Below are 12,942 nucleotides of genomic sequence, written 5' to 3' on the forward strand. Positions count from 1 at the left end.
CCAGTGCTCCAGAGCTATGTTGTCCAAGAGGGTAGCCACTAGCCACATGTGCCTATTTAAATTTAAGTTATTAAAATTAAATAAAATTTAAAAGAATTTCCTCAGTCACATTAGCCATCCTTTAAGTGCTCAGTAGCTACATGTGGCTAGTGGCTACCATTTTGGACAGCACAGATATCGAACATTTCCATTATCAAAGAAAATTCTAGAGATGGGACAGCTTTTCAGAGCCTGTGCACAGCCCATTTCCCCTTGTGTCTTTTTTTCCCCCTTTGGGATTGGGAGAGGGGACTAAGCCACAACATAACTATTTGGAGATATTTGCTTATGAGATCTAAATATGGTTCTTGGTGTATGTAATTAGGTTAGTTTATTCTACATCTCACTTTAACTTTCTTCAAAACAAGAAAAATGATAACCTGAATTCTCTAAAGGATGGTGTGCCGAGGATTTTGCTAGAATGGAGGTTATGATCTTCCTTATATTTTTGACATTTCACGTTCATTCCTCAGGGTAGATTCCTAAAAGAAGAATTACTGGGTCAACAGGTGTGAATATATTTAATCCTTGGAAAAACTGTTTTTCAGAGAGATTGTACTAATTCACTCTTTCATTACTATTATTTGAGAATGTTCTTCCTACTGCTCGATTGACAGAATTGATTATCATTTTTAAAACTTGGCTAATTTGAAAGGAAAAATGTGGTGCCTTGTTTTAATTCTTATTTCTTTATTACTAGAGAGGATGAAGTTTTAACTCCGTTTGCTAAAAATGCTTGTGATCATAGAACGTAAAAGAACAGGATAAACCAGTAGGGTTTTTGCTGGTAGTATGTTTACTGTATAAAAGTAGTCAAAGTGGTACAAAGGACTTTTGTATCTCTTATAATTACTATTTTTGTATCTGCTTTAGTATAGCATTATTTTATTCTTAGCGAGTCTGCTGTAATTTTAAAGAAAAGGTATTATCATTGTGTGGTCATTAAGCATAGCAGTAATTTTAAATCTAACAGAAATGTTACCTTTTTTTTTTTTTTTTTGCGGTACACGGGTCTCTCATTGTTGTGGCCTCTCCCATTGCGGAGCACAGGCTCTGGACACACAGGCTCAGCGGCCATGGCTCACGGGCCCAGCCGCTCCGCGTCATGTGGGATCCTCCCAGACCGGGGCACGAACCCGTGTCCCCTGCATTGGCAGGCGGACTCTCAACCACTGTGCCACCAGGGAAGCCCCAGAATTGTTACTTTTTTATCTGATAAAGTTATTCTTTTTTGTTGTTTTGTGTTGAAAATATTGCAATGAAATGAATTTCTAACAATATGTGGCAGTCTTAAAAGTCATTAAAAGAGTCACAAAGGATAAATATTATAACGAAATGCTTAAACATGTCCTTAAATAGCCTTCTTAGGGAAAATGGGCCTTTTGTTCCTACCATGATTTTTGATAAAGGAACTCTAGTGGAGTATGGTAAAGGAAATATTGCAATTCACTGAGTAGAATAAGGATTGAGTTCACACAGCTAGTTAATATTCGCTCTGGGACTAGAACCCAGGTTTCCAGGCTCCTTGTCAAGTTCCCTTCCACCCTGGAAATCTCCTATTTCAGGTGAGCACATAAATGCTAGCATTAGAATAGAGGTATCAGTTTAAGCATAATGCCTTCATTTGTAGGTCATTGATGGACTTACCTAGTCTGTCCAGGTGGCAACAGCTGCTAGAGGTGATGGACAGTTTTACACATTGAAGCAGGTGGAAAGGCTGAGGTTGTTCTGGAGTGGTGGGCTGAGTGGGTGTGGTCAGGGCTCATCTGGAAAGGCCACTCTATGCCAGGAGCTCTCCTCAGTGACCCAAATATGGATGGGGACAGGCGCACACACCACACTTGCTCTTGTTGCCCCAGTTTGCTTTCCATTCTAGATAAAGAAGAACACTGGAAACTTTCTGTAAATAGGAGACACATTTTTGATAAACTGAGGTCCATAGCTGTTAGCAATGGCTGGAAAGCAAGCTAAAAAAGGGTACAGGGGAGTATATGTATGTAAAGAGAATCTCGTGAGGCTTTGTAAACTTCTCTAGGTTCCCGTGATTTCATATACAGAAGTCTCTCTCTCTTCATTTTCCTAGCCTTCAGTAACCTACCACAATAAATTGCTTATAGTGTGTGCTGAGTAATTGTTGAATTGAAATTTCTTAGCAACTTGTTAATAGCCCATTTCTAGAATTTGGGAATAATCTATGAGGTAAATTGAGGCAGAACATCTAAAGGAATAGCAGTAAGGTTAAGTGGCTTAGGAAACTTTCTATTTGTCTACGATTCTTTTAAGCTTTACTAAATACCTTCTTCCTTCTAGGAAGTTTGTGTGTATGTTACTGCCCGAACTTTGACTCTTGGGAACAAATCACGTATTCAGTGCTTTACTTTCATAAAGGTACTTTTCATTTATTTTTTTACTTTTACATAGTCATTTTTTCCAAATAGCAGCAAAGTAGATAGACTTTAAAGTCTTATTACCTTGTAACAAATTCAATCAGTACATTGTATATCTGTATACCTATATAATACATATTTCCTGAAGAAATTCATGAATGATGAATATTAAGTTAGCTAATTATTTTTATATTACATTTAAAATAATATTTTGTAATACATTTTTTTCTTGACCTGTGTCTTTTTTCTAAGCCTGTAGACCAGTGCTAAGGGGTGTATTTGCCCAAAGTGTGTGTGTTTGCTTTTTTATTATTACCAACTGAAAGGTACCAATAGATTTAACTTACAAAGATACATAGGGTTTTCTTTAAAAGCTTCCATGGTCTCCTTCCTTAACAGGTCTTAGTCCTAAGATACATTTATTTCATTTCATACATCTGTGGCCCAAGAAATTGATATGTCAACAGTCAGCCTTGGGGACAGGAGTAAAGTGCCCAAACTTTTCTAGCTCTGTAGTTGGTCACAGAGTGCCCTTTAACAGTTTTAGCCTGAACCATACTAAAGAGTATTTATTTCGCTTGTTTAGTTCCTTAAAATTAGTATTTATATAGTACATACTGTGGGTAGAGTTTAAATTGCTTAAAATTAGAATTTTCAAAACGAAAAAAAATTTATGCCAGGTCACACCAGAGTTTATTCTGCAGGAGTGCCTAATAGTACCTTCAGAAGTTAGAGATTAAAGTAAAAGAGTTGAATAACTTAATAACAAAGAAAGTAAAAGTAAATTCAGAAGACCTATATCTATGCTTTAATAGTACAAATCTGATATTTGTGGAACGTTTTCATACATTTTTCTAATGACTAATGATTAAAGCCAGAAAATAAAACTTTTCTGAAAGTTTTATTAAGAGCTAATAACCATGATTAAGAGTTAGAAGAGTGGAGAGTGAAGCCCAACACTACACTGAGTTTAGTAGATAGTCTAACACCCTTTCTGAGTCACAGTGAGATTCCTAAGTGATTCAGAGAAGGCTCTGAGGGCCTTAATGACTGCAAGAGTGTGGCAGTGAACCTTGAGGCACGAGGGCCAATGAGCCACCTGGTCTCCTCCACCTCTTGGATCCTTAAGTAGATTTCTTCAGGTCCTTCTATCCCAGCACAACCACCACCTTTTAAGGTCTAAGATGATACATAAGCCCAGAACAACTACTGGCTTGTGACTGCACTCAGGTGATCCGCCTTCAGTGCTGATTTTTGGAGAATGATAGGGAACCATGAGCTCTAGGGTTCCAAAGACACTTGCTCTGTCAGTCTCACAGTTAGTAAATGTGGAGAGTATGACATGGAGTCACTGCCTTGGGTGGAATTCCAGCTCTTTGTTTCTTAACATCCTTTCTCTGGCTTCATGTTCTCTCTCCACAGGGCACGGCAAGACCTTCACTGCTACTCTTGGGCGTGTTGACTCCCGTGTGACAAAGGGCATTACTTTTCTCAGCCTTGGTGAGTGAGAGGCATAGGCGTCTCTCTGCTCCGTCTCTTCCTTCCAGTACCTGTTATGACTCATTTTCCTCATGCCTCTTTGGGACTCAGGTTGTGATGACTATGACTGACCTTTTGAAGCCAGATAAGGGAAGGTTTTCTCTGGAAACCACGCCCCCCCCCCAAAAAAAATCAGCCTTTTGGCAGAGGGGCGAGGCAATGCATCTCCTTCCTTAGGGAACCTAGGCTGTGGGCTTTCTTATGTTTTTAGTAACAATCCTAAAAAGCCATTTGTTAGTATAAAAATGATGACAATGAGCGAGAGATTTCCTAAAAGCCTATGAGAAATAATACGTGATGTTGTCCCTTGATTCTAGAGAGACAAAGGCCCTTGAGAAATTGTCTGTTCCCTGTTGGTAATTGCTAAAAGCTTCTGAGTCCCATAAATTATTTATGTATCAGCTTGATTGAGTTGTTTTTCATTGAGTAAGTATGGTAAAGGGAACTTGAGTATTTGGCTTAAACATAGTGAGTCTGTAATGAAGAAAATAAGGAAGGGGTTTATTGTACCTCCCTGCTGAAAGCTGCTGTTCTGTGCCAGTTGGGATGAGGGGCACAAACCGGTTAGCACAAAACTAAACAGAACTGTTGTTTGCCTGCATATGGGGTATGGCACTATATATATATATATATATATATATATATATATATATATATTTTTTTTTTTTTTTTTGCGGTACGCGGGCCTCTCACTGCTGTGGCCCCTCCCGTCGCGGAGCACAGGCTCCGGACGCGCGGGCTCAGCGGCCATGGCTCACGGGCCCAGCCGCTCCGCAGCACATGGGATCTTCCCGGACCGGGGCATGAACCCGCGCCCCCCGCATTGGCAGGCGGACTCCCAACCACTGCGCCACCAGGGAAGCCCTGGCACAATATTTTAAAAAGAAAAGCTTCAGGTTTAGAGCAGATGGATTCTTTAATATTTTCTTCTTTCCCTATTTCCCAGCCCAACTACTATCATGACAAAGGTTTAGGAAGGTGTTACGTGAAGGGACTGGGCAAAGTGAGAACCAAAGTGATAAAGATGATAAAGATATTTTTTTTGGTCTTTTTTAATCGAAGTATAATTGATGTACAATAGTATATTAATTTTCGGTGTACAAATAGTGATTCAATATTTTTATAGATTATACTCCATTTAAAGTTATTACAAGACAATGGCTATATTTCCTTGTGCTGTCCATTTTTATACATCGTAGTTTGTACCTCTTAATCTCCTACCCCTATCGTGCCCCCCCATTCCCCCTCTTCACTGGTAACCACTCGTTTGTCCTCTATATCTGTAAGTCTGCTTTTGTTTTGTTATATATATTTGTTTTATTTTTTAGATTCCACATGTAAGTGATAACATAGCGTATTTATCTTTCTCTGTCTGACTTATTTTACTGAGCATAATACTCTCTAGGTCCATCCACCCTGTTGCAAAAAAAAAGATTTTTATTTTGAATGATACTGTTGATGAGGAGACATATCTTATGCTAAGTGGGCCAGCATGTGCCAGTTTTTAATATGAGCTCTGAACCTGTGGGAAGTTGCTTTAGAGAGGCCTGCTTCTACTGCTTCCTGTGGTAAGAAGGATAAATACAAGGTTTCCTGGGTCTGAGACTTGATTCTTATCAGAAATCCTTTATCAGCATCCCATCTCGAGAGTGATGTGGGAAACTCTCCACTAAAACAACTTAGCCTTTTGTGAGGTCAAAGGTATCATTCCTCTTCTTACCCCTGGGAATGACTCTTGAAAAGGGCAGGCATGATTTAATCTCTGGTCTTCAGAGCATGGAGAGGGCAAAAATACTAGAGCTTTGTAAACATAGGCTATCTCACATTAAGCCATCTTTCCTTCTTTAAACAGATTTTAATATATAGGCACAAAATTGTACCCAAGATTAGAACTATTCTAGAGGTAATTTTTATGACAACAGTATTGCTTTTTTTTTTTTTTTTGCGGTACACGGGCCTCTCACTGTTGTGGCCTCTCCCGTTGCAGAGCACAGGCTCCAGACGCACAGGTTCAGCGGCCATGGCTCACGGGCCCAGCCGCTCCGTGGCATGTGGGATCTTCCCAGACTGGAGCACGAACCCACGTCCCCTGCATCGGCAGGCGGACTCTCAACCACTGCGCCACCAGGGAAGCCCCAACAATATTGCTTTTTGAGTGATGTCTTTTTTGCAATTTATTGCATGGAATTTCCCTGAATTGTCATCCTCTTAAAAGGGGCTTATATTGATTGAAATATTAAAGAATAGAGTTTTGGAGGAAGTTTTCCATGAACCCCAAACACCTGTATATAAGAAAGATAAGTTTAAACATTAAAAAACTATCATTTAAAAAATTAATACTATATTCTAAGTGTTTTACTTGTTATCTTGATCCTTACAACAATTCTTCTTGGTGATGTTATCTCCATTTTACAGATAATGAAACTGAGTCTCAGAAAGTCTGTGATGTGTGCCCAAGCTTCTCCTAGTGTCTCTTATCAGGGGCACTATATTAGTTTATTGCTGCAATAAGAAATCACCACACATTTAGCCCCTAGATAAATAACACATTGTCTTATGGTTCTGGAAGTGAGAATTCTGCAATGAGTGAGTCCTGAGGTGTCAAGGTGGGGCCAGAAATGGTTCCTTCTGGAGATTCCAAGGAAGAATTCATTCTTTGCCTCCTCCAGCACATAGAGGCTAGCATTTTTTGGCTTGTGACCACATCACTCCAGTCTCTCGCATCATCATGGGGTCTTCTCTTCTGTAGTCATTCTCCCTCTTCCTCCCTCTTATAAAACCATTTGTGATTACATTGGGTCCACCTGGATAATCCAGGATACCCCTCCCCCCACCTCAAGATCCTTAATCACATCTACAAGGTCCCTTTTATTACTTAAGGTGACATATTCATAGGCTCTGGGGATTACCATGTGGACATCTTTGGGAGCCATCATTCAGCCTACCACAGGTACTACTGACATTTTTGGTGAGAAAGTAACTTTTGGGTGGGAGGGTCCTGCACACTGAGGGATTTAACCTCCTTGGAGCCCACTCGCTCATCAAATGGCAGTAGGAATCTCCTTTCTACCTGAATAATTGTGACAACTCAGAACACCCTATGTATTTCCAAATGCCCCCTCTCCCAGGGACATAGTACCACCCTAATTAGCTGGTTAAACTGTAGGGCTAGGAGTTAATCTAGGTCATTTGATGCCTTTCCACTGTGCCCTACTATATCGTTATTTGTGTTTTTCTACTTATGCATTACCATGATGGTAACATTATTGCAACCACTTGTGCTAACTACTTTAACATCACTGAATCCACAGTGACTGAAAGGACACTTATAAGTCAACTGGTTAGAGTTTTACATCCTCTTTCCTTTCCCTTCCACAGAATGCCTTCTATGTACATGATTAGCATGTATTTCTTTGCTTCTTAGGGAAAAAAGAGTCTAGCTGGCTCACTTATAATCTCAATGTTTCATCTGTATGAAATTCACGACTGTTGTATGAGTTTCTTTGTTTTTCTAAGATCCTAGAAAAATTATTGGCAAGGGCTACTTCTACCTTGCCCCCTTCTCCAGAAACCTATTTTTTATACCTTGCCTCAATCTGTATACAAATGTTCTTTGTACAGAAATATCTAGTGCAGGGACTGTGAAGATGTGCATTCTAGGCAGCTTGCTATGCATGGAAACAAATTAGTACTTCACAAAGTGTCAGAATGCCTGCAGAGACTGTTTTGATGAGTATCAATTTAAAGCTTCTTTAGAGAAGATGAAAACGATGATGAGCAGTGGGCAGACATAGGAAACTAAATTGTAGAGCTTCCCCCACATGGCAGAAATTATGCAGGAAATTCCCATGATAAGCTATTTCCAGCCTGTCAGATTAAGGAATAATTCATGTTGCTGGATATTTTTTATTCTAACTTGCTCTCAGAGCTCATTTAGATTCCTATAAAGCCACAGTTCTCTTAGAAACAAAACTACAGATATAAATTAAGATAACCATGGCTAAATGTCTGAAGACAATGAGATATTGCTAGGAAGATGGACCGTACTGACATCAGACAGCTTCTTACTACATTGGTCAAAACCTTTGTGCTTTAAGAGGTTCAAAGAAAAATAGGGACACCGTAAAGTTGTTGGCTTTATCTGTACCTATACAGCTCTTGCCACGTGGAACTGACTTAAATCTTTCTCTTCCACAGACTATTATGTAGCTGTTTACTTGCCTGGTCATTTCTTTCATCTACTTAACATTCAACATCCGGACCTGATCTGCCACAGTCTGTTTCTGACAGGTATGGCTGTAGTTTTTCCCCTCATGAACAGGGTACATTTGGGTTCGTTTTAACGTTAATATTTATGTTTGGGGGAGAGGGTCTTCTTTTATTTGCTGATCTACTTTTTCTTTTTTTTTGGCCAGGAAACAGTGAAGTGATTGATATGCTACCTCATAGTCCTTTACGGTCACTGTCAGGATCCCTGGTCCTGGACTGGTGTTCTGGAAAGCTCTATAGGGCGCTCCTCAACCAGTCATATTTATTGGAGTTCCTGTGGAACACCCGGCTGGACTGCGAGAAGCTGGCCTTGTTGCACTGTGTGCTCTCATGTGGCCGAGACCCACGGCGACTGGAAGCCAAGGTGGGAATATAGCTTAAGTTTAAGAAGTGGCAGATGGACAACACAAGCTGTGTACATTTAGTAGCTGAAATGAACAGAAGTTATTTTTATTTGGTAACAGTTGAGGTTTATGGTCTCCGTCCTGACTTGACCATATTCTTCGCTTGTGCTCCTTTTTTATGGACACAGACCTCAGACTGGGAGGGCGTGTCTGTTCTCTTCACTATTCTCTTTTCCATATTGTGAGTAAATGTTAGCTCTATCAGTAACATTCCAAGGAAGTGCTCGGTGAATAGTTTCTCAAATATCTACTTTTTCTCCTGGTTTGTATTTGGTGTATGTCATGAAAAGGACTAAAATCTGGTGGTAAATAAAATCTATTTATGACATTTTAAATAGAGATAGCTCACATTTATATTTCACATTATAGTTTATGAAGCACTTTCATACATCTTATCATTTAATATTACAGCTGTTCTGTGAAGTTGAAGAAACCCCCCATTAGACTTGATTGGGACCAATGGGTGGCTGGTTGATAGAAAAAAGATGGCCCAAATATTTTCTTTTAACCTAAAATATATAAATGTACATTTATTCCTGCATCTTTTGATGTAGATTAAGGCCCTTTCTTTGTGTATCAGCTAATTGGAGTTCAAAATCGTTTTTCTTACAGAAAACCACTAAGTAATGTCTTGGCTTTCTTTATCTGTACCTGTATGGCTCTTCCAGTTACTTTCTTTTTCTTTTCCTTTTATTCCCTAAGGAGGTCAATAGTTTAAAAATCCTTTCAAAGCAGTTTGTGTATATCAGGCAATTTTTTCTTTTATAGTTGTCTCACACCTAGTTTTAGAGACATGCCTTGGAGTCTCTCCCAAGCTTTCAACTTTTATTGACCCACCCGCATTCTTTTTGTATCCATATTTCACTTGTCTATGGTAATATTTTATTAACTTAACTAACTGTGAAAATAAGCACAACTAGCTTGAGTAGGTTTGGAAATAAGAGCAATTATTGACAGGATCAGAAATGCAAGACTGCTCCATGGCTAGGCAAGCCTCAGCATCAGTTCTAAGGTCGGGAACAAGGGGTTTCGTTCCTGCAGCAGGTGAGGATGGTTATAGAGGCTGATTGAGAGAACTGTTGACATCACAGGGATTATACCTTCCTTGATAGCATAGCCGTGCTCACAGTGGTTAAATGGTGAAATGGAGCTGAAATTCAAACATAGGTCTCCTGCCTCCAAGCTCAGTGGTCGAGTTTGGTTTTCTCCCGTATCCATAGCTCTTCACACTGTGACTTTGCTGTAATAGGTCCTACTCTAGCAAAAACGGACATTGGCTTCAAGAAGGCTTATTTGGATCCCAGTCAAAGGCATTTATTAAAATGATGTATGTAAGGACCTCATTTATATTTAACCCACACAGCCTTACGTTATGTATCTCAGAGGTTGTGTAGAAGTGTGTTCTTAATTCTAAAAGAGATATAACATTTTAAACTATTCATATATATTTTGTACTTCTTTGGTGGTGGGGGCAGGGTGCAGATTTAAATACCAATAGATTTGTCTTCTTACTTTTTAAAGATTATTCAGTGGATTTCTGAGAACATCTCTGCCTGCCATTCCTTTGACCTCATTCAGGAATTTATAATTGGTACGTGTTGCTGATGGTGCATATTAAGTTGAACCCTTGACCCTTTTGCTTAAGGGAAAGCAGTAAATTGATAATGCCTCAATCTGTCACAATGCTGTTTAGGAGCGTTTTTTTCATTTTTTTAAAACTCTGTTGTAGTCAGCACCTAATTAAATTTCATTCTCTTGTGATTTTGTAAGAAGCTGTGGCTGTTCAGAGACTGATGACATATAAGATATGATCTTGATTCTATAACCTTATTAGTGATTTTTTTAAAGCATTGTGTTGGCTGCTTCTATGTGAAGTGGTTATAACGTCATTTGGATAGATGTAAGTAATTTTTAAAAAATTATTCTCAGTGTAAAAAGTAGAACCTGAACATTTTAATCAGCGGATAGAACCATAATGATTAGTCTTTTGCAGATGAAGGATAAGGCAATGAAAACTTTTGTGGGTTTGCTTGTTTGGGTGCATTACCATGTCTACTGACTTATTCTTCACATTAAAATGTCTTTTTTTCCCCACCAAAACTTACTCAGCTTCTTCATATTGGAGCATCTATCCAGAGACAAGTAACATGGATAAACTCTTGCCATACTCCTCACTGCTCACTTGGGATACAGTAAGTTAACACTTTATATTCTTTATATAATTAAAATTGATTCACTGCTGTGGATCAGTTGTAGGACATTCCTGTCACAGTAACCAAGGTTGTGATTTCATTTCTGTTTTGATGCATAAGGATCTGAATTGGAGTTTTCTGGCAGAAAAATAATAGTGAGTCCTTGCTGTTGGCCAGTTTTATTTACATAAAACAGTAGAACTGAAGGAGAAGCCACAGCATACGTGTTACTCTTCCTACTACCAAGCAGAATGAAGCCTCTATCATCTTCAAATGGTTTTAGTTTTTAATTTTTTTCAAGCAGCTAGAGTAGATGAAAATATTTCTTAGGGTTTTATAAATGAGCAACGGCTGGACCACTGCTGTTATTCTGAGCTGTTCTATTTACTTAGTAGATTAGCACCTTCATGAGCTTTTTTCCCAGCCTTAGAAAGAAAATCTGTGATAACTTTAGAACATCAAGATCAGTAAAAGTCAGTAATCTTAAGCAAATCCATGCCATTCAACCTTTTCTTCCTGTTGGTCCAGACTCCCTTCCTTTTAGTTGGGAAGAAATGTTTCAGGAGAAAACATTGTTCATTTTCTCTTGAATGTGGTTCAGTAAACTGAGCTTTGTTGGATCAGAAGTGAAAACCATGTACAGGTTCCCCCCGAAAAAGGTTCTGCCTCTCCTCCTTTCATACCTAGATGTTATAACTACTGTGTGCTTAGTCTTGAGGCAGAGGTTGTATCAAAAAAGCATTTAGAAAAATAAATTTAATTCAGGTAGCACAGACACAGGAAAATAAGTACTAGGATAAATGGTAACACTTCCCATTTTGTTTTTAGACTATCTAAATATAGTCCTTTAAAAAGGCATATCAGGGCTTCCCTGGTGGCGCAGTGGTTGAGGGTCCGCCTGCCGATGCAGGGGACATGGGTTCGTGCCCCGGTCTGGGAAAGATCCCACATGCTGCGGAGCGGCTGGGCCCATGAGCCATGGCCGCTGGGCCTGCGCGTCCGGAGCCTGTGCTCTGCAACGGGAGAGGCCACAACAGTGAGAGACCCACGTACCGCCAAAAAAAAAAAAAAGGCATATCAGATGTGTTTGATTCATTTTTTTCCTTTTGTTTTTGTTTTCTGTGGCTGCGCCATGCGGCACACAGGATCCTAGTTCCCTTACCAGGGATCTAACCCGTGCCCCCTGCAGTGGAAGCGCAGAGTCCTAACCACTAGACTGCCAGGGAAGTCCCATGTTGGAAGAATTTCTAAATTTTTGGTATACGCAATGGTAGTGTTTTCCCAAAGGCCCTTTCTTCTTGGCTCTCACTGTTAGAGTTCGTAAACTTTCATGCCTCTCTGTAAAATTATAAGGAAAGATCTGAGCTTGTTTCTTCTCCAGGCCCTCATTATTTGAAGAACCCTTGTGAATCTACATGCAGACTCTGTGGTAATGTGGCAGGAAGTTCGCAGGTTAATCCCTACCCCTCCCCCAGAAGCAGGAAATGCACATTTCATCTTCCTCCCCTCACCACCCAATGCTGGCTGTGGCTGTCCTGTGTTCAGTGTCTGGGAGGCTGGGTCTGGACCTCTGGTTTCCAGGGTTGTGTTTAAACATGGTGCACGTGTTAGTTGGATGTTGTGTGAGTGTCATCCTGACAGGTAGTTCTTCACGTTTGCATTTCTCCTCCTTTGTGGGGCAGAGGAAATGTGTGGACATACAGAGTGACATCAGGAAGTCCTACAAGAAGTACAATATGAAAAACCCAAAAGTTTTAACCACTGCGTACAGAGCTTATTTTTGGGTTTATCATGTTGCTTTAGACTTCTTGCGGTTGGAGTAGGTTACCTTAACGGTCTCTTCTAATCCTGAAATTCTATGAGCCTATGATTTTCTTTAGCAATAATGTAAATAAATCATTTTATTTTCTCTAATCTGCATATGCTCTTAATGCTATACCCTTAATAAATAAATTTCATACTTCTGTATGGAGACAGATTATTTCTGTAAATAACTGAACTGGGTTTTTTAAGATACTAGAAAATACTGTGTCTTACACATAGTTAATCCTGAATTATGCTTTGCAGACAGTGAGCCTTGTTATACTTATTTGAAGATGCTATTTATAACCT

General features: G+C 39.5%; 1 protein-coding gene across 1 annotated transcript in view; it reads left to right on the top strand.

Moving 5' to 3' along the window:
• The window catches only part of GSAP (gamma-secretase activating protein), a 91,536-nt gene that overhangs the window by 40,208 nt on the left and 38,386 nt on the right, over window positions 1–12,942 (top strand). The window contains exons 13-18 of the mRNA XM_060107902.1: window positions 2,350–2,427; window positions 3,849–3,926; window positions 8,163–8,255; window positions 8,381–8,598; window positions 10,160–10,229; window positions 10,748–10,830. Of these exons, the coding sequence (XP_059963885.1) occupies window positions 2,350–2,427; window positions 3,849–3,926; window positions 8,163–8,255; window positions 8,381–8,598; window positions 10,160–10,229; window positions 10,748–10,830 (620 nt within the window). The remainder of the gene's footprint in view (window positions 1–2,349; window positions 2,428–3,848; window positions 3,927–8,162; window positions 8,256–8,380; window positions 8,599–10,159; window positions 10,230–10,747; window positions 10,831–12,942) is intronic.

The sequence above is a fragment of the Mesoplodon densirostris genome, chromosome 9 (assembly GCF_025265405.1).
Source record: "Mesoplodon densirostris isolate mMesDen1 chromosome 9, mMesDen1 primary haplotype, whole genome shotgun sequence".
Lineage (NCBI taxonomy): Eukaryota > Metazoa > Chordata > Mammalia > Artiodactyla > Ziphiidae > Mesoplodon > Mesoplodon densirostris.